Genomic DNA, 19,971 nt, shown 5'->3' on the forward strand with positions numbered 1-19,971 from the left:
ATTCAAAAGATGTTCCTAGGTTTATGAAAGCTGTAAATATTAAAAATTAAGATTTTGAAAAATAAAATAAGAAAAAAAAGTAGTAACTGGTAAAAATGAATTGAGAAAAGAACTGCAGGAATTTACTTAGAGTGGACATTGGAGTTGACAATGTTGATGAAACCTGGTTCGAGGGAAGCACCACCAACGAGGAAGCCATCGACATCTGGGCAGGCAGCGAGCTCGTTGCAGTTGTTTGGCTTGACGGAACCGCCGTAGAGAATGCGGACCTTGTTAGCGATATCAGCGCCAACCTTAGCAGCAAGGATGTCACGGATAACCTTGCACATTTCCTGAGCATCCTGTGTGGAAGCAACCTTGCCTGTGCCGATAGCCCAGATTGGTTCGTAAGCGATGACAACATCGTCCCACTTGCCGGCTGGGATAGCTGGGATCATCTTCTCGATCTGAGCAGAGACGAACTCGGAGGCCTTGCCGGCTTCGCGTTCAGAAAGGTGCTCACCGCAGCAGTAGATGATCTTCATGCCGTTCTCAAGGGCGAACTTGGCCTTGGCAGCAAGGAATTCATCATCTTCCTTGAGGATGTCACGGCGCTCGGAGTGGCCGAGGATTGTCCACTCGATGCCGAATGACTTGATCATTGGAACTGTAACTTCACCTGTGAAAGCACCGTTTGGCTTTGTGAAGACGTTCTCAGCACTGACCTTCCAGTCCTTGCGGAGTTTCTGCTGGAGTGTTGGGAGGAAGATGAATGGGGCAGCAACAACAACTTCAACGTTGCCCTCAACCTTGGCGCCATTGAGCATTTCGATAAGCTTCTCAGCCTCTTCGACTGTCTTTGGATTAGCCTTCCAGTTGCCTCCGACAAAGAATGTTCTCATCTTTGTTTTCAAAAAAGTGAAATAAAACTTAAATGGTCGGATAACTTCTCAAAATAAAAAAATTGAATATCAAAATTATCGTTTCATCGGAATTCAATATCAAACAAACATTAAAAAAATCTAAATCTTAATTTAAAAAAATTAATGAGGCCAAATTTGAATTTGTATACAAATTTGCCTATTCAATTTTTTAAGTTTACTCGTAATTTCAGCCTTGTCCGCGGATTGTGAAGAAGCCTTCAGCGTGGTCTTCTTCGAAGTCATTATTGAATGGATCATCTGTGTCACCAAGAACTGATGTGGTCCAGAGTGGGTTATCATTGGTGAGAGGAGCTGTTGTTGAAGAGTCAGGGATCTGAAGAACTGTTTCTTCAGCCATTTCGACGCAAGAATCTGTTGAAGCATCGCCCTTACGGAGTAATATGTAAGCAACAAGAGCGATGATGATAATAAGAAGGAGGCCACCGATAGCAGCACCGATGATGATTGGAAGGATGTTCTTCTTCTTTGATTGTTGAGTTGAAACCTGTGATGCAACTGATGTTTCTGAGACAACAAGTGTTGAAGTATCAACTACTATCTTTGAAGCATATGACAAAGTAGTTTCCTTCTTCACTCCAGTAATCTCAATTGTTGTTTTAGTGACAACCATTGTTACGGATTCGGTCTGTGTTGAAGAGTATGTCTCTGTCATTGTCTTTGAATATGTGACTTCTCCTGAAATATCGCTGACGAGTGTAGCATGAGGGACATTTGATGGTGTTGGAACAACTGATCTTGTTGGAATTGGTGTTCTTGGTGGAAGTGGTGAATGTGTAGGCAATGGAGACTTTGTTGGAACTGGAAGATAGCTGACTGTAATTGTTTCACCAATCTGCTTTGTCTCTGTCAAAGTGCTAGTTACCAATGTTACTGTTGTTGATGGTAACTCTGTGTTGCCCTCAGTTAACACGATTGTTGTGTTAGTGATCGACTGAGTCAAAGTATTTGTGTATGTTGTTGAACTACTTCCATCTGGCAAAATGATAACGGTGTAAATACTTGATGGAACACTTGTAATTGTTGGAACAACTGTTGTTGTGGAAGTGACTGATGTCCATGTGACTGTAATTGATGTAACGCTTGTATCAACGACTGTTGACGATGGAGTTTCTGTTTGTGTTTTAGAGAATGAAGCATCAGCTGACTTACTTGGAGTGACGGTTGATGTAGCTGAGAATGTACTTGTTGACTGTTGAGTATATACTGTAGTGATATCAGAAATAACAGTTAGGTCTTTACCATTGTTGATATATGTTGACTTGGAAAGTGTTGGAACATCTGTCTTTGTGTAAGTGTCGACATCCTCATCGCCAACCTTGGTATGAGTGAATGTGGATGATTGGACATATGTTGTTGTATAAACAGTTGTACTTTCTCCTGGTAATACAATAACAAAGCTTGGACTGTATTGAGTGACATTGGTATATGTAAATGTGGATGTGTAAGTTTCGGTTGTAACCCATGTGTTACCTGGTGAAAGGGTTGGATTTGGTGTAGCATCTGGGGATGGAGCTGGTGTTCTCGGTGGAATAGCAGAGCCTTCGAGAATGTAAGAGATAAATGTATCTTTAGATGTCGTTGTGAATGTGTATGGGAGATCTGTGAAAGTTACAGAAGGAACAATTGTGAAAATGTCTGTTACTGCCTTTGTCTTTGTTGTTGAGAGAACAAGTGTAGCTGTCCATATGCCTGAATATGTCCCATCCTTTTGGGTGACATAAATAATGTTTTGTGCGTAGTAAGTAGTTATATCGAAAACGCCTTGCGCTAAGACTTGAGTTGATGACCAAGCAAATGTATTTGTTGCCATAACTCCTGATGTAATTGTGGACATCTGAGTTGTTGTTGTGTATGAATAGACCTTGATCTCCGTCGTTGTTTTAGAAGTGACCATAACTACTGTATTTGTATCAATTTCTTTATCAACAAATGTATAACTTGCAATCGTTGTACTGCCATCAACTGGATCAAACATAGTGTATGCGTCAGTATATGTTATGACTTTAGTGAACTTAAATACATTTTTGTCGTTCTGTTCATCAACTGTGTATGTACTAGTGTAAATTTCTGTTTTTGCAGAGTAACTATAGATTGTGCTTTGATCAAGAACAAGAGAAGATTCGATTGGTGAGTGGACCATTGTTTTAGTATTCTTGAAAACCGGAACTACTACAGATGTCTCACCGAGAAGTTCATTCGTTGTTGCAGGTGGAGGGATGATTGTGGTTGATACTGATACATAGTTAGTTGAGAATATAGTGTAAACTGTAGAATCAGTCGGAGTATAAGTAGCATATGAAGTAGCAGCAATGTCATATGTCGAAACATAGAATAGTGTCGTAGGTTCAGCAATATAAGCTGTTGTTGTGAATGTGCTTGCAACGAGTGTCGAAGTTTGAGTAGCTGTTAATGTATCAATAACTTTAATTCCGCCATCAAATACAGAAATTGGGAATTTAACGATAGTGTATGTATTTAAGGATTTGTAAGTTGAAAGTGTGTAAGTAGTTACTGTACTTGATAATACTGTGAAGTATGTTGTTAATGAAGTTGAAGGTCCAGATTTAATTGTAATGGCACTTGTGTGGGTTATTGATGTTGATACAGCGTAATTCTTTACAATTGTTGATGTTGCACCACTTGGAGTAATGAACTCTGTCTTTCCTTGGAATGGTGCATTAATTACTGTTGAAATAATAACATTTCCTATGAGGGATGTTATTGATTTAGTGATTGTATTTGTCTCGGTAAATACATATTGGCCATTCTCTAAGAATGTTGACTTAAAGATCATTGATGTCATCCATACATTAGTCAAAACTTGTGATGCGAATGATGTTGAGAATTGATCTGTGATTTTCTGTGTAACTGTATTAGTGTTGGCGAATGTAAGGGATGGGACAAATGTTTGCATGTAAAGAATGTTGCTGAAAGGATTTGTAGAAATGGATACCAATGGATCTGGTGTTAATGAGGAAGCATATTCAGAAATTGTGTATGTGAGAGATTTAATTGTCGTGGATGATGCAACAAGAGTATTTGTATTATATGAGGTTGCAATACCTGCAAATGAAAGGCTTGCAGTGTGAAGGATTGTTGATGCAACTATTTTTCCTAACACAACTTGTGTAAATGTGTAAACGACGCTTTGGCTGTTTCCTCCGGGTGGAAGATAGAAAGTAGACGTCCATGTGACCGAAGCACTATTAAATGTAACAGCAGTTGGGAGACTAGCTGTTGATGTGGTGAGATATGAATTGATAACTGTATAACTGAGGCTCTGAGTGATCGAGAAATATTCAGAAGCAACATCAGTAAGTTTGTAAACATTTGTACCCGTGATTGTATTGATCTTTCTGTTTTCATATGTAATTGTTTCAGAATTCCAAGTTGTGTAAATTGAGATGTATGAAACAAATAAGCTGTTAGAAGGAACAAATGAGAATGTTTGAGCAAATGTCGTAACAGCTGTGTATGTATAAGTAGTTTTATCACTTGCTAATGCAATCACTGTGTAATAGTTTGTAATTGCTGGATAATAAATGATTGTGTATGTATCCTCTGTAGCTTTTGTATATCCTGAGAAGTAACTGATTCCTGAGAATGTTGTTATTTTTGTAATAGGAACCAATGTTGATTTTTCTGTACTAGTTGGCTGTTCTTCCATATTAGCGACAGTGTATTTCTGTTCTACATTTGTTCCAACTGGAATATCCATAGCTGTAAATGTGGACTTTGTATAAGTTGTGGTTGTGTATGTAAGTGTGTAATAGGATGCGCCGGCGCTGCCTGTTATAGTATAGTATTGATTTGCAGCAAAGCTTTTACTACCAGAAAGAGTGTAAATACTATTAGTAATTGTGAGTTTAACAGCGGTTTCACCATCTTTAGTAAACGTAATTGTGTTTGTATTTTTGATTAGACTGTAAACATAAATAACCTCATTAGTACTGAAGTCTGGACCGGATGTAATAGTAGAGTCAGCAATTTTGGTAAACGTAATAGAAGAAATGCCTTTAGCATTAGTAGTTAACGCCATATATCTAATAAATGTGTCTGAATCGCTGACATGAGATGAGGTGTAAGTAACTGTACTAACTTGTGTAAATGATGGATAGTAAAGTGTATAATCTGCTTTAGCAGCAAGATTTGTAGCGATTGTTGTGATAGATTTGTCGTAAACAATTTTAACAGTGTTATCCTTATAAGTTCTGATAGCTGTCGAAGTATATGTGAAAACTGTTGTGATTGTATCTGTAATACTCGTAGTTGTAGAAGCGAGTGTGAGGAATTTTGTTGCAGGTAAAACATATGAGTATGTGAGATAATTTGTAGTATCTGTGATAAGTGGGTTATCTGATGGACTTGGAGTTTGTGCTGTTGGAAGAGGTGTTCTTGTTATAATAGGTGTGTCAAAGACTGTCTTGAATGGTGTTTTATGAGCGGTCGAGTGTGGTGTTGAATGTACTGTCTTAAATGGTGTGGAATGAGCTGTTGAGAATGGTGTTCTGAAGAAAGTTGCAGCTACAGTGAATGTAGATTTCTTTGTCCAAACCTTAACATTTGATGTTGGATATGTCTTCCATGATGATGTTGTAGCATAAGGAAGGCGTGTGATTGGAGTAGCAACATAAACAAATGCTGTTGGATCGGTGACAGAACTTGTTGCCTGAGCGCCTGGATTATTAGATACTCTGGCAAATGCAGGATCAGTTGTAGTAAGGGCAGAAACAGTGCTTTCTGCAAGATCGTTCTTAGGACAGAATTTTTGGTTAGCAAGTTCTGGGTTGGTATCATAGTTAAGTTGTTGGTAAATCTGTTTCTTAAAGTTATCAGTATTGCCAATATATGCATAACATGTAGTTGGATTTTCAACTACATCTTGGTATGATTGCCAGTAAACTTTATCTTCAAGCATGTAGTCATTACCTGCAGCAGAACCCGAAGTAGATCCGATTGCTTTCGTCAATCCTTTGTACATCTTATTTCTATAAAAGCAGTTTTGTTGGGTAATAAGTTGGTGCTGCTTCAATGTTGATACGAATGCGATACCACCGCATCCACGACCTCTGAATCTAAGGGCAACAGTGGTTTCCATGTTCATGATCTTTTCGGCAGAAGAAGATGCAATATTTAAGCCTGCTTGATTTGCAAGTACACCGGATTTAAAGATCTTGAGGTCTGAGTTAACAACGTAAAGGGCACCATCTTGGTCACCAGCTTTATTATATTGGAAAAGTGTGTTTTCAATGTAAGCATCGGTATCTGAAATGAGAGAAATAGCACCACCAGTCTGTTCGGCTACGTTTTTGGTAAATAATACTGTGTAAATACGGAGTTGGCAAACTGGAGACTCTTTTGCATCAGTGCTTGGAATGGATTGGAAGTAAAGAGCACCACCATATGTATATGCCTTATTGCCTTCGAATTTATAGGTATAATCGGTATTCTCGAGGAAAAGATGGCTTGCAATGGAACCGATACCACCTCCTGTTGTTGCTTGGTTGTTTAGAAATTTAGTATTCTTGAGGACACCCATTGATACTGAAAGGAAGATACCACCTCCTGTACCAACAGCAAGTCCAGAGCCGAACGCATAACAACCTGAGAATGTTGCTTTGTTCATCGTAACAGAGCATGCAAAGTATTCGTTATTAACTCTGTTGATATTTTCGAAGCCAGTGTTATCGGGTAATGAAATATCTGCGTTAAAACGCCCCTCGATATCTACAATACCTTCTTCTGATGGAAGATAGCGGAATGCTGGCGCATCGGCATTTTGTGTGAGTTAAACGTTGTTACTCTATATTATTCTTATGAGCTACAATCGTCCATATCCACTATATTATTTGACGAACTACTTATTTTACAGAAGTTTTGGAAGAGCTAATTGCTTTATCGACCTTTGATATTGTTCCTCTATTTTAGATCTTATATTTCATAATTGTTTTACTTTTCTAAGTCAATTACTTTGAATTAGGTGAAATTCTATAGAAATCCTGTAATTGCAAATATCTCCTTTCATATTACATAACCTAATTCTAAGTGCGCTTAAATTTCATTGAATATCTATAAACTGTGATTCAATAATCCGATTATATAGGCAGTAATTTTTTATTTGTAATATATTATATCTCATTATGTGGCGAATATTAAGATTGTTTCCCCAAAATATGTTTCTTAACAAGTTGTGGAAATTATGTGGAAATAAAACTCATTCTGTGGTATTAACAATTCAAATTTGTGTTTGTTGATAATATAGATAGTCAGATGAAATAAAGAATCAGTAGAAAAACTAAGAAAAGGAAATTTATTGAAATTATATTGAAATCTAATTAAATAAAAATAAAATCGTAGAATATTCATAAATATGAACGATTAAAAAACAATCAATAGTAAATAATATATTATAACATAATTTTGCGATTTAGAAAACAAACATATGATAAATTTTAATTAATCATCAATCTCTGGTTCAATAATATCAACCGATTTTTGGGCTTGAATATCTTCTTGATGTTCTTGTTTTGGAAGCTCTTCTTTTTTCTTTGGATGTTTGTAGTATTTTGCATTACTTATTTTAAAAACATTTTCGAGAGTTGCATCTCTTCTAATTAATTTTTTATATTGTGCTTTAATTGATACATCTGTTCTTTTTGGAAATAATTGTGATATTTGAGTCCATTTTTTACCAAGTTTATTGATTGACCATAAAAGCATATAATTTTCATATGGTGTAAATGGAGATCTGTCAACATTATCATCTAGATAGTAAATCCATCTATCTTTACACTGTCGGGCGTTTTTTGTCCCCATTTGCATAGAAATTTGATTCCAGTCTAAAATCTTGTTGTTAGATTGGTATTCAGTAATAATATTTTTCAAACGCATATCTTCTTCAGGGGTGAACATCTGCCGCGAGGATTTTCCACTCTTCATAGTCATTTTTCCTCGCAGCAAGAAAAAATTAAATTCTTCTTTGAAAATTGAGATACTATTCAATTTATACGGGTTTCCCCAACATATATGAATATAAGATTGAGACATTATACATAGTAATGATTTTTTAAGAACCTTCTCACAAAATTTTGTGGGAGTAATATGACAGGTTCTTTTAAAAAAGTAATAGGTTTGATTTCAATAAATTTTAATACAATTTTCTTTATTTGTTGACTAGAATTATTTTCAAAGAATGATGCAATATTTTATTATAAAATTTTAGGGGCGGCGACAAATTTGCCCAGCCAGTAAAGTATTCAATTTTTTTTGCATTTTTTAAGGGTGCACACGAGAGGATCATGTAAACTTCAGAATTTAGCTTCTTAACTTAAATCATGGAATGTCCTCAAAGACAAAAGTAGCATACAGCATGCAAAGCTAAAGAAAGATAATCATAATTAATACCTTAATTTTTAATATTACGCATTTTTAGGTGCAAAATTTAAAAACATTCTAATACAATAGAGCAGTTTCCAAAAGTAGCATACAGCATGCAAAGCTAAAGAAAGATAATCATAATTAATACCTTAATTTTTAATATTACGCATTTTTAGGTGCAAAATTTAAAAACATTCTAATACAATAGAGCAGTTTCCAAAAGTAGCATACAGCATGCAAAGCTAAAGAAAGATAATCATAATTAATACCTTTAAAGTTTAAAATCTTGATTTTTTTTAAATCAAATATTTATAACTTTAATACATACAGCTTAAACCTTATACTTGTTTTCTCTTGTGAGAAAGCAATCTTACAAAGCTAACAATCCTAAAAAATAAAGAATTAAAATTTAATAATTTAATCTAACAAAATTTCTCTCTTTATCCTTTTGCACTCTTTATATGCAACTCAAATTCATCATATAATATTCCTATAATACTCTTGCCTCAAACAATGACGAACAAACTGCTATTCTCATTTAATTACAGACCAAATCTATTCAAATTTCTGAATTTTTAATTTTCATTTCAATTTCAAATGGAATTAGAAGAAGAAACTATCTTTACTGTTATGGATCTTTGTAAATTTGGAGTTAAACAAGAAATACAAGCACAGTATGGATATTGTGAACGTGTCAGGAAAGAAAGATCTCAGATTTCATTCCACTGCAAATATCCAAAATGTCCTGCACATTTTAATGTTGCAATCTTGGATCAAAATAAATACAAACTAATCAAAATAGTTGAAGAACATGATCATTCCGCCCCAAATGACAAAAGTCAATATTCGTCTGTCTTTTATCGCAAATATTTAGAACATTACTTCCAAACAGATGACAATCAAAGAGCGATAGCACAGCTAAATGCATTCAAAGATCTTGAAATTCCTCTTACAGGTCCGTCCATTCCAGAGATGTACGCTCAAAAACCACGTGCAATCAAACGATTTGCAGAGAGAATACATGCTCTTCAAACTAGATATTCTCCTGACGATGTTGTGTCATTGCAAATCTTTGTTCAGACAGTACAAGAAGAATCTCCAGATGATCTCATTGCATTTGAAGTCTCAGACAATAATATGTGTTTCTATTACGCGCCTTTTGAAGGCAAAGCTTATGCGCATAGTATCAAGACATTTCATATAGACAGCACCTATAAATTGTTGCGATCAAACATTCCATTGTATGCATTTACTGGCAAAATCAAAGATTTTCACATTTTCCCTTTTTTATATTTCTTTTGTCAACCAGACACTTATCAAAACATTCAAGTTTGCGTGTGCGCCTATCTCAGATGGGTAACAATTGAGCCAGAATACATTAGCATGGACTGTGCTCCACAGATAGCTCAAGCAATAGAAGAAAGCATTCCACAAGCTCAAATACTTTGGTGCGGAGTACATGTTCTTCGTGCAATTCTTCGCAAATCAAATAAGTTTTCTTCTCAAGAAAAATTTGAACAATTCTATAATTTGATGAAGGATTTAGTCTTCAAATTAGATGCAGAACATGGGGAAGAAGCAAATGCTGCCTATGATCAAGTTCTGGAGTTGCTCGACACAGATCCAACAGCATCTCAATACTTTAACAGACAATGGCGTTACAACATATCAAGATGGATTGCTCGTGACAGGCGTGAAGGCGACGCAACTAACAATATTGCCGAAGCTCATTTTAGAACACTCAAACATGACTATTTTCCTGATCGAAAAAATCTCAGAATTGATGATGTTATTATAGAAATTTATACAAAAGTGATACCATCTTTCGTTATCAAACTCAAAATTGATCAAAATCCAGCAGATGACCGTGTCATTAGGATCATGGAAAAAGCAACTAACGCAGAAATTCATGTAAAAAGACAAAGAAAAATCGAGAGTATTTCAATGCTCAATAGATTGCTCAATGCTGTTAGTGATGACTCAATAGATCCCACTAAAATATATCCTACCTTGAAAGTATTATTACAAAGAACTCATTTTATTTAATTTTGATTGTAATTTTAGATTAAATTATTAAATTTTAATTCTTTATTTTTTAGGATTGTTAGCTTTGTAAGATTGCTTTCTCACAAGAGAAAACAAGTATAAGGTTTAAGCTGTATGTATTAAAGTTATAAATATTTGATTTAAAAAAAATCAAGATTTTAAACTTTAAAGGTATTAATTATGATTATCTTTCTTTAGCTTTGCATGCTGTATGCTACTTTTGGAAACTGCTCTATTGTATTAGAATGTTTTTAAATTTTGCACCTAAAAATGCGTAATATTAAAAATTAAGGTATTAATTATGATTATCTTTCTTTAGCTTTACATGCTGTATGCTACTTTTGTCTTTGAGACATTCCATAATTTAAGTTAAGAAGCTTAAAAAAAATGTAATAAAATTAAAAAAAATTTAGTATCGATAATCTGAAATATGTTGTTTACTTAAGCCGCGAGCGAAGCGAGCGGCTCAGTTTCGTAATTTCATACAATCTTTTTTCGAATTTGTTCTTTTCGTCAGCCGCTTACTACGCTGGCTTAGTTTCGTAATTTCGTACAATCTTTTTTCGAATCTGTTCTTTTCGTCAGCCGCTCACTTCGCTCGCGACTTAGTTTCGTAATTTCATACAATTATTTTTCGAATTTGTTCTTTTTGTCAACCGCGAGCGAAGCGAGTGGCTTTTTATTTTTAAAATTTTTTTTCTTTCTTACTTTTTTTTCCCTTACTTACAAATTTGATATTAACTTACCAAATCTCTCTATCATATAATAATAAATTAATCCATTTTTTGTTTCAAATCTGACACTTTACATTTCTGACATGTAAACCTGTCACCTTTCACTTCACCTCACTGGGCAAGTTTGTGCCCCCTAAATTTCGGTTACGGAAGAATTGATGTTTAATTCTCATTTTATTAATTAAAATATGTGTGTCATCGGATTTTTCATCTATATTGATTAATTAATTTTGAAATTCTCAAATGGATAAGCGAATTAAATTCTTATTGCTGTTCATTACCATAAATTTGATAAAAATTTAGAAAATGTAGCTCTCTTTCATTGATAAATTTAAAAAAAAACTTCAATTTTGTAAATCTATTTATTCAAAAATTGAAAAATGCAAAGTTTAGAATGAGATTAATGCAAAACTTAACCATCACTGTATTTGTATATAGCTTAAAAGCTGCTTCCTAGCCTATATTTTCACCAAATAAAGATCTTAGCAATTGATTGCATCAAAATTTAAATTCTTCATGCTTTCTTATATAGGAAAACCTTGCTCTGTAGAGATGGCAATTTTCGAATTGATAAAAGAAAATTAAAATTAAAATGTAAAAATATAGCATTTATGCATGATATTAATAGTTTAGAAACCATAAAGTGTCTTGCCTTGGCGCTTAAGAGCGTAAACGACATCCATAGCTGTAACTGTTTTACGACGAGCATGTTCTGTGTATGTAACTGAGTCACGGATGACATTCTCAAGGAAGTGACGAAGGACACCACGAACTTCTTCATAGATATCACTGGAGATACGCTTGACACCACCACGACGAGCTAAACGACGGATAGCTGGCCTTGTGATACCCTGAATGTTCTAACGCATAACCTTACGATGGCGCTTAGCACCACCCTTACCGAGACCTTTACCACCTTTGCCTCTGCCGGACATTTGAAATTATGATTTTGCCGCCAATTTTGATAACATGAACAAATTTGTGCTCTCAAAATTATCGGGCTTATTTTGGCAAATATTTTTCTGATAAGTTTTTTGGCGGGTAAATTTAACATCACATTGTTTTCTAATGGCTCGTACAAAGCAGACAGCTAGAAAGTCAACAGGTGGCAAGACCCCACGTAAGTCCCTCGGTGCCAAGGCCGCTCGCAAGTCAACACCAACAATCGACTCCCAGGGCGCAAAGAAGCAACACCGTTTCCGCCCAGGTACAGTCGCTCTTCGTGAAATCCGTAAGTACCAGAAGTCCACAGATCTTCTTATCCGTAAGCTCCCATTCCAGCGTCTCGTCAGAGAAATTGCTTCTGGCTTCCGTGGTGATCTTCGTTTCCAGTCTTCAGCTATTGCTGCCCTTCAGGAAGCATCAGAAGCTTACCTCGTCGGTCTCTTTGAAGATACAAACCTTTGCGCCATCCATGCTAACAGAGTTACAATCATGGAGCGTGATGTTCAACTTGCTCAGCGTATTCGCGGAGAACGCAATTAATTTTAAAAAATTATGTTTTTCTTCCCGATCTTACTAACTTGAATTATATTTATTTCTAAATTACAATCGCTATTCATTGGTTTTAAGGATGTCAATTTGGAAGAAAAGTGAGAAAATTCCTAAAATGCTAAAAATGAATTTTCCAAACGTACTTTTTTATCTCATTTTTTTGATTTTGAAAAAAATTTGGAGAGAAGAACTCTTCGTTTTTGAATTTTGTCACGATGGTTTTAAAGTATATTAGACACATGTATTGATATTACTATTTTTGTATATTTTGAGAGAAAATCCCTAAAAAGTGAGAAAATCTGAGACGGTTTGAGAAAATATATAAACTATTGAAAATTTGAATTAAACTTCTAATTTGGAAAAAAGAAATTTGGAAAGAAGAAAATTCAAAAATCGAGATTTAGACTCAGTATCAAATGGAGAACAAAATGTTTCTTCATATGAAGGAAAAAATTTTCTTGAGAAGAAATAGAGTTTTTAAAATTTTATTGTATGTAATGAAATAAACAAATATTAAAATTATTTTTTGATAACAAGAAAATTCCCAACAGAAAATATTTGAGACAAAGAAAAAAAGAAAATTGAAAAATATTACTCTCCTTTACATTTCATGAGATTTTCAATTTATTTTCATAAAATTGACAATTTTATACGTTTAGATGAAAATAAGTGATTTTGCTTGAAATAAAAATTATTGTTTGTTTACAGCTATCAAATAGATTTTTGTTATTTTGATTAAAATTTGTTAATCAAATTAATAATTTTTTTCTAAATATCTTAAATATCTGGATCACTCACATATACGATGAATTAAACGATAAAAATAATACAAACTCAACTAAGTTTCCTGTCTTTCAACCAAAAAATATTATGCAATTTAAATTAAATTGTTTATTCAAAGATAAAACAAAGATAAAGTAATTATAATTATCATATACTTTATGAATAACTCTCTAATTGGATAAGATTTTCGTACAAATATTTTTATTAATATCGATAAGAATATGTTTACCTACTATCACCATATGTCGATAAACGAGAGTAGAGTGATTTTTATCATCGAAACTTTTTAAAAGCTGTAAGCAGGAAGTAATAATCTTGTTTTTTCTGAGTTAGTTGTAGAACTATTGATGCCCGAGTTATCATTGTGATGCAGAAGGATATCAATGTACTGACTGAAGGATATGAATTGAATTGAATTTTATTGAATTTCAATTTGATCAAAATTTGTTGAAATGATATGAATGTGTCAACATCTGTATCACTCTCTTTCACTCCTTCCTTATTCGTTCGAGAACGAAGCTAGCTCAGCTTTCGCTGAGCGAATTGACACTTTTCATGCCCTAAACGTACATACTCTCAAATTTATCGAAAAAATTATTACCACCTAAACTAGTATATTCTTATTTTAAATATGATATTATCCTTATATTCCACACTAAAATTCATTTAAATCAACTTTTTAAAAAAGTTCGAATCCTGCGCGTCTCACTTTTTAAATTTTCCAAATTGACTTCCTTATTGGTTTTGATTTTGGAAAATAATTTTGAAGCATTTTGTTCGTTCTACATAAATTATTTAGTTTATATTTTATTGAATCATTGTTAGCCATGGTTATTCTATTATTTTAAAAAATTCTTATTTTTGTAAAAATTTTGATGCAAAAAAAATTTTCAATGAACTTGAAGCGCTGCCTATTTGATAGGGCAGTCGTCTTTCAGGATCTTTTCTTTTGGCGTAGAGATTGGGAGAGTCTTTTTTATGTGATTCTTACTGATCTGATTATTGCCCTGCATTATTTACAAAAATACTTCATTTGTTACGCTTTATCTGGCACAATGCTTTATTATTTTCTCACAGACAGTCCTACTCTTAGCAAAATATGCGAATTCAAGTACGATATGTCCGGCTTTAGAACAGCATGGAAAGCTTATTTTCATTTTTCTTTACCACATTACCCAATGATCATCTTTTTCGCATTGTTATTTTTATTGCTTAACTTCTTTTTTATTTCTAGTCTTTTAGCATTTCATCTTTTTGCAATATTTACATTTAATTACATTTCTTACGTATGTTATAAATTCTCACGGAAGGAACTCTCGTACTACAGATTTGTAGCAAGGAATTCAATTCGGGAAGAGTATGATTATTTCAAATGGTTTCAAATTCATTCTGAATTTTTAAATATAATTCCGGTTGATATGCAAACATCTTACCTGTGTAGTTTAGCTTACTATGACTTAATTCTTTTCCAAATATCTATTAACAAATGCCTAGATTTATTTGATCAAGTACATAAAATCATCGTAGACGGCCAGATACAACACGAATGCATAGCCTACATACGCACAATCTGGAACCAACAACAGCAACATCGTCAGAATATTACAGCTCTTAAAAAGCAAAAAGATCCAGAATTAGCGGCTCCAGAACTTGAAAGACAGCTTCGCGAGTCATTTCTAGTTGCTCATTTACGTAGTGTTGTTGAACATGTCTATAGAACTAAAGATTCCGCCGTCATGGCAGATCTCCAAAAGAAATTACAAGAAGAGCAAGCAAGGGTGATTAAACAGCCTGTTGATGACTCTTGGATGGAAGAGGCCGCAGCGGCGAATAAACCCAAGCTTTCTAACAAGCAGAAGCAAAGAATGGAAAAGCAAAAAGAGCCAAAAGAAGAAGAAATTAAACCACAAAAAGTTTACGCAAAAAGTGTCGAAAAAAGTGAGAAACAACGGCGTATTGAAGAGAAGAAGAAGCTGAAGAAGCAAATAGAGATGGAGAACAGGCGCAAAGAGTTCATGCTTCAAAGACAGAAAGAGCTCGAACAAGAGAAAGAGCAAAGAATTCTTGAAGAAAAGCAGAAGGAAATAGAATTGAAGAAGAAGCAAGAGATAGAAGAGAATAGAAGGCGAGAGTTAGAAGAACAACGTCGTAAAGAGGAAGAACTCAAGAGACAGAAGGAAATGGAACTCCAACGTCAAAGAGAAATAGAAGAAAGAAGATTGAAATTAGAAGAAGAAAGAAAAAGACAGAAAGAGTTGGAGCTCCAGAGACAACGCGAAATGGAAGAAAGGAAACAAAGGGAGATAGAAAGGCAGAAGGAACTCGAAAGGCAGATGGAGTTGCAGAGATTGGAAGAAGAAAGACAGAAAGAACTGAAAAGACAAATAGAAAGCATCGGAACAGAAAAAACAGAAGTTGTAAAAGAACCAAAGAAAAGAGGAATAAGAAATTTGTTGAGAAATCCAAACAGAATGAGACAAACTGCTCCTCTTAATATAATACAACCTGAGCCACAGCTCCCTGATATCATGGAGCCTTTCGACTTGGAAAAGAATATGTTGATGAGAAGACAAGAACAGTTGTCAGAAATGAAGTCAAATTCTTTCGAGCCTTTCCAGAGCGAAAACATGGTCAATACAACGGGTGTCGTTGAGCAGCAATCAGAACAGAACCAGGAATGGCAGTCAACCCTCGAACAACTTGCCGCCCCAAGAAGAAGAAGAGGAAACAAAAGAATCTAGGAATAATTATTTTGTTTATTTAATTGGTTTTATCTAATATTTTTGTGTAAACGATTATGATAAATTTAGGATGGTTTAAGTAAAATTAAAAGCTTTTTTTTATTCAATATAAAAAAATATTATGAATATCTTAATTAATCCCATGATATTAGTTGATTAATATTGTTTATATATGTGAGTTATTCTTCATTATATATAATATATCATATGAAATAATGTAACGACATTAGATTATTTGGAATAACATAAATTTGATAGATTTTCCTTCTTTATTCGTCTATAAATGTAATTTTATAGCTATTCAAATTCTTTGATTGTAAAAATATAGTGTCAATGTTGTAATCTTGATTAAAATTAATCAATGCATTGTTCGTAGTGGCATAAATGTACTTAAAACTTATTCATGTTTTAAATGTGAATGTTTTCAATTAAGCAACTGTGATAAATTTTTAAAATTTTTGCAAAATGAAATAAATCATTGAACTGTAGTTCGAATCTTTCATATTCAAGTAAGTATTGTGTGATGATATCATATTATTAAACCATCACAATGAAAATTTGAATAGTTGCTTTTTGAAACGAAAAATACATCAAATTTGAATAGGCTAAAATCATTTTAAAAAACAGCGCCAGCAAGCCATGTTGCTCGGTATTATTTTGATATCTCATATAAATGAAGAAGGATTCGTCCCATCCTTTCAGCAAAATACTGACAATAACAGCATATCTAATGATATTCTCGAAACAATTAACGAAGATGTTACCTTACGAAAATTAACACTATCGAATGGAAATGTACATGAGTTCTTATACTGTTCGATAATGATAGATAGTAGTATATTCGAAAAAAGTTCATCAATTGGAAAATCTCATTATTCTGATGCGGGAGGTGTTATATTTACTACATTTTCACAATTAGTATGTGATAATGTTACGTTTTTAAGTAATGTTGCTTCCATTGGAGGAGCTATTGCTTCAATCTCCACTAAATTATATCTTATTACAACAAAATTTACTGAAAATATGGGATTAAAATACGGTGGAGCCTTATATTATACAGGTTCTGAGAGTGATCTTCCTAGCGATGTCTTGATAATCCAAAATTCAAACTTTTCAAAAAATGTTGGACTCTATCTTGGAGGAGCAGTCTTTTTATATAAACCATCGGAATGTTCTATTTCAAAATGTCAGTTCTCATCAAATGAGGCGTCAATTAGTGGTGGTTGTATTTTTGCAAATTATGCAAAGCTTTACGCCATTTTATGCAGATTTGAATCGAATATAGTCCATAATATGAATCTTGAAGTAATCAAGAATGCAAACCTTGGAACAAATGCCATGATTCCAAGAGGTGGTGGCAGTATTTCATTTGGAGCAGCAAATTCCAAGAATACGTATGAGTTATTAACTCAAGAATGTTGTTTCATTAATAATTCTGTAACTAATGGTATTCTCTTTGCAAATGGTAATCCAGGTGATAATGTAATTCTAGATGGAAGCGTCATCTATACTTCAAAAGGTGATAGCATCGATATAAAGAAGATCAACACTGCAAATAGTCGCTATTCAATTATATCGAAACCAATAGTTACATTAATTGATATTGAAAATGGAAATGATAAATGTAATTACTCTGATGAAAAGAATGGTATTGTTGTGAACTATTCTCAGCCATCTCCATCGAATTCTGCAAAGGAAACAATTAATCAGATTCCATCTCCAACAAAATACACATATGTGGCCACCCCAATAACAAGGCTTTCTTTCCTAATATACAGTCCTGTGAATCCATCTAAGAAGTTAAATATTCCCAATATTTCAATTCCAGAATATCATCCAAAAATAAGTCCCAGAGAAAGCTCGTCCTCAAATGATTCCACGTGTTCTTCATCTTGTTCGATTTCATTAACAAGAATTGAGACAGATACATATACTCACACTAACCAATGTAATGGAAACACTAATTTTACAATTTTCACTTGGATAAAAACGGAAACAGCGATATCTACTTACATTAATATTGTGACATCAGATGGTATTGCAATTGATGGTGGAAGTCTAACTAAGAACAATATACCATTAATTATTGGAATTTCTGCTTGTGTCCTTATCATTTTGATTGCAATCGGAATTACAGTTGCGATAATTTACAAGAAGGGCGAGATCACTAGTTCTAGTACTGAGACCTATGACAATGTTATGAAAGTCGAACAAGTTAACTACAGTAATGATTTTACTAGATATATTACAAATGTAAACCCATTATTCAGTACTCAAATTACAGGAGATGATGATCCCTTCAGACAGGACTTTGAAGAGAAGAATGAAGATGAAAATGTAATGATTCTTGGAGATTTGACTTTTGGAGCAAGTGATTCTGTAGAAAATAAAATAAGCATTTAAAAATAGCAAAAAAACATTTTATTTTAAGCTGATTATATGAAAAAACGTTGATAATCTATATGAAATGAATAATATTGCAGTCAGATTCTAGAATGATGTCATAAAAGGCCAAATAGATTTGAATATGGGTAATTGGGAAAAGTTATAGTAACTCAGAGAAAAATAATGTGATTGGCTTCAATATTAATTGTCTTAGTAAGAACAAAAACGAGCCTTAAAACTTAATGAATCACACTGTTTGTTTTGCATTTCAATAAATGACTTTTTGTTTTCTTCAATTAATTGTATTTAGTAAGCTGTTTGTCGATAAAATAAGTGTATTTTTGATGTAAATCTGAATGATTTGTTGACATAGCACTTGAAGAAGTATCATTTAGGTTCATTGTTTCCTCAATGAAACAATTATGAACGATTTGACAAAAATGGTAATATTTATTGTCAATGGTTTAAATCACGCCAAGGGAAAAGGTCAAATATCATAAATTTCTTATAATAAACAATGACTCAAATATCTTTCTATTAATAGCAAGAATTATGAATTCGTTAAGTTTATCATAAATTGGGGTTTCTGCCATTTGATCAGGAATGATAAACGCCTAATTTTTGATAAATTGTTAACCAACATAATTTGAAAAAATCGATTTTGAATAATAAAAGAAAAGAAAACTAATTTAATATGCATATACCTCAAAGACAGATATAAGAATTTCGAGGAAAACCTTATATTGACTCTGGCTTCCTATTGAGAAGCGAAGATACATTGAAAAGATTTTCGATTGGATCAATTTCAATTTCTGTTTCGGAGATAGATTCGGATTGCGAGCTAGCGATTGTAGGATCGTCTGATCTGATGCACCATTGGCGCGGCTGAGGTAGAGGGCGGCCATATGTTCTAGAGAATTCAGAAATAATTTGGTTATCTTCTGAAGAAATTCTAGAAACATGATATCCGCATTTATGGAAACAGCCATTAAGGCAGGATTTTGAACGCCCCATAAATAGTTTCAGTCTTTTTGTGTTGACTAACATGTAACGCTGTCCAAATTGAATTCCGCAAGCTAAACCTCTATCAAAATCTGTATAATCGCCGCGAGAAACATAAGCTCTGATTAAGTTAAGGTGCTTTTGGAAAGTTGAAAGTGCCATGTTCCTTTTGTTTCTATCTGATGCAAACTTGAAAAAAGCAGATAAGCGCAAAAATTCGCATTGGTCTGGAAATGGAAGCTGAAGGACAAGTGGATCAGATGCAAATTGAGCATCATCAAATTGGGAATATTCCATATGTGCCTTCTGGAGCTGAGCGAAATTCGTCATATACATTCTTCTAAATTAACGAAAAGATTGGTCTATGATTCTGAGGATTTCAATTCGTAGACCCAGTATCTCTCAAATTTTGATAATATCAAATTTTTCTCAGTGAATCTTCTGAGAAAGGGATAAATATATCACATCATTTGCAATGTTATATTT

General features: G+C 33.6%; 8 protein-coding genes across 8 annotated transcripts, besides 1 other annotated feature; 4 read left to right on the forward strand and 4 right to left on the reverse strand.

Moving 5' to 3' along the window:
* Positions 1-97: 97 nt before the first annotated feature.
* TVAGG3_0803410 (Chain A Triosephosphate isomerase) lies at positions 98-891 on the reverse strand (the record flags this gene model as incomplete). Its single annotated transcript, XM_001320301.2, has 1 exon — positions 123-881. The coding sequence occupies one exon, from the start codon at positions 879-881 to the stop codon at positions 123-125; it is 759 nt and encodes a 252-aa protein (XP_001320336.1).
* Positions 892-1,064: 173 nt separating this feature from the next.
* On the reverse strand, positions 1,065-6,934 carry TVAGG3_0803420 (bifunctional inhibitor/lipid-transfer protein/seed storage 2s albumin superfamily protein family; the record flags this gene model as incomplete). The annotated part of the gene is made up of 1 exon (XM_001320300.1): positions 1,090-6,549. One exon carries the CDS (start codon positions 6,547-6,549, stop codon positions 1,090-1,092), a length of 5,460 nt encoding a protein of 1,819 aa, XP_001320335.1.
* Positions 6,935-7,050: 116 nt separating this feature from the next.
* Positions 7,051-7,874, reverse strand: TVAGG3_0803430 (RNA polymerase II transcription regulator recruiting protein; the record flags this gene model as incomplete). Its single annotated transcript, XM_001320299.1, has 1 exon — positions 7,380-7,868. The coding sequence occupies one exon, from the start codon at positions 7,866-7,868 to the stop codon at positions 7,380-7,382; it is 489 nt and encodes a 162-aa protein (XP_001320334.1).
* A 270-nt stretch (positions 7,875-8,144) lies between these two features.
* Positions 8,145-11,214: a mobile genetic element.
* TVAGG3_0803450 (MULE transposase domain-containing protein) lies at positions 8,898-10,346 on the forward strand (the record flags this gene model as incomplete). Its single annotated transcript, XM_001320298.2, has 1 exon — positions 8,898-10,346. The coding sequence occupies one exon, from the start codon at positions 8,898-8,900 to the stop codon at positions 10,344-10,346; it is 1,449 nt and encodes a 482-aa protein (XP_001320333.2).
* Positions 11,215-11,227: 13 nt separating the features above from the next.
* Positions 11,228-12,856, forward strand: TVAGG3_0803460 (histone H3/CENP-A; the record flags this gene model as incomplete). Its single annotated transcript, XM_001320297.2, has 1 exon — positions 12,149-12,565. One exon carries the CDS (start codon positions 12,149-12,151, stop codon positions 12,563-12,565), a length of 417 nt encoding a protein of 138 aa, XP_001320332.1.
* A 1,382-nt stretch (positions 12,857-14,238) lies between these two features.
* TVAGG3_0803470 (uncharacterized protein) lies at positions 14,239-16,178 on the forward strand (the record flags this gene model as incomplete). Its single annotated transcript, XM_001320296.1, has 1 exon — positions 14,776-16,098. The coding sequence occupies one exon, from the start codon at positions 14,776-14,778 to the stop codon at positions 16,096-16,098; it is 1,323 nt and encodes a 440-aa protein (XP_001320331.1).
* Positions 16,179-16,920: 742 nt separating this feature from the next.
* TVAGG3_0803480 (lipid binding) lies at positions 16,921-18,501 on the forward strand (the record flags this gene model as incomplete). Its single annotated transcript, XM_001320295.1, has 1 exon — positions 16,921-18,501. The coding sequence occupies one exon, from the start codon at positions 16,921-16,923 to the stop codon at positions 18,499-18,501; it is 1,581 nt and encodes a 526-aa protein (XP_001320330.1).
* Positions 18,502-19,179: 678 nt separating this feature from the next.
* On the reverse strand, positions 19,180-19,836 carry TVAGG3_0803490 (transcription-initiator DNA-binding domain ibd family; the record flags this gene model as incomplete). The annotated part of the gene is made up of 1 exon (XM_001320294.2): positions 19,222-19,821. One exon carries the CDS (start codon positions 19,819-19,821, stop codon positions 19,222-19,224), a length of 600 nt encoding a protein of 199 aa, XP_001320329.1.
* Positions 19,837-19,971: the final 135 nt, after the last annotated feature.

Source organism: Trichomonas vaginalis, chromosome VI (assembly GCF_026262505.1).
Source record: "Trichomonas vaginalis G3 chromosome VI, whole genome shotgun sequence".
Classification (NCBI taxonomy): domain Eukaryota; phylum Parabasalia; order Trichomonadida; family Trichomonadidae; genus Trichomonas; species Trichomonas vaginalis.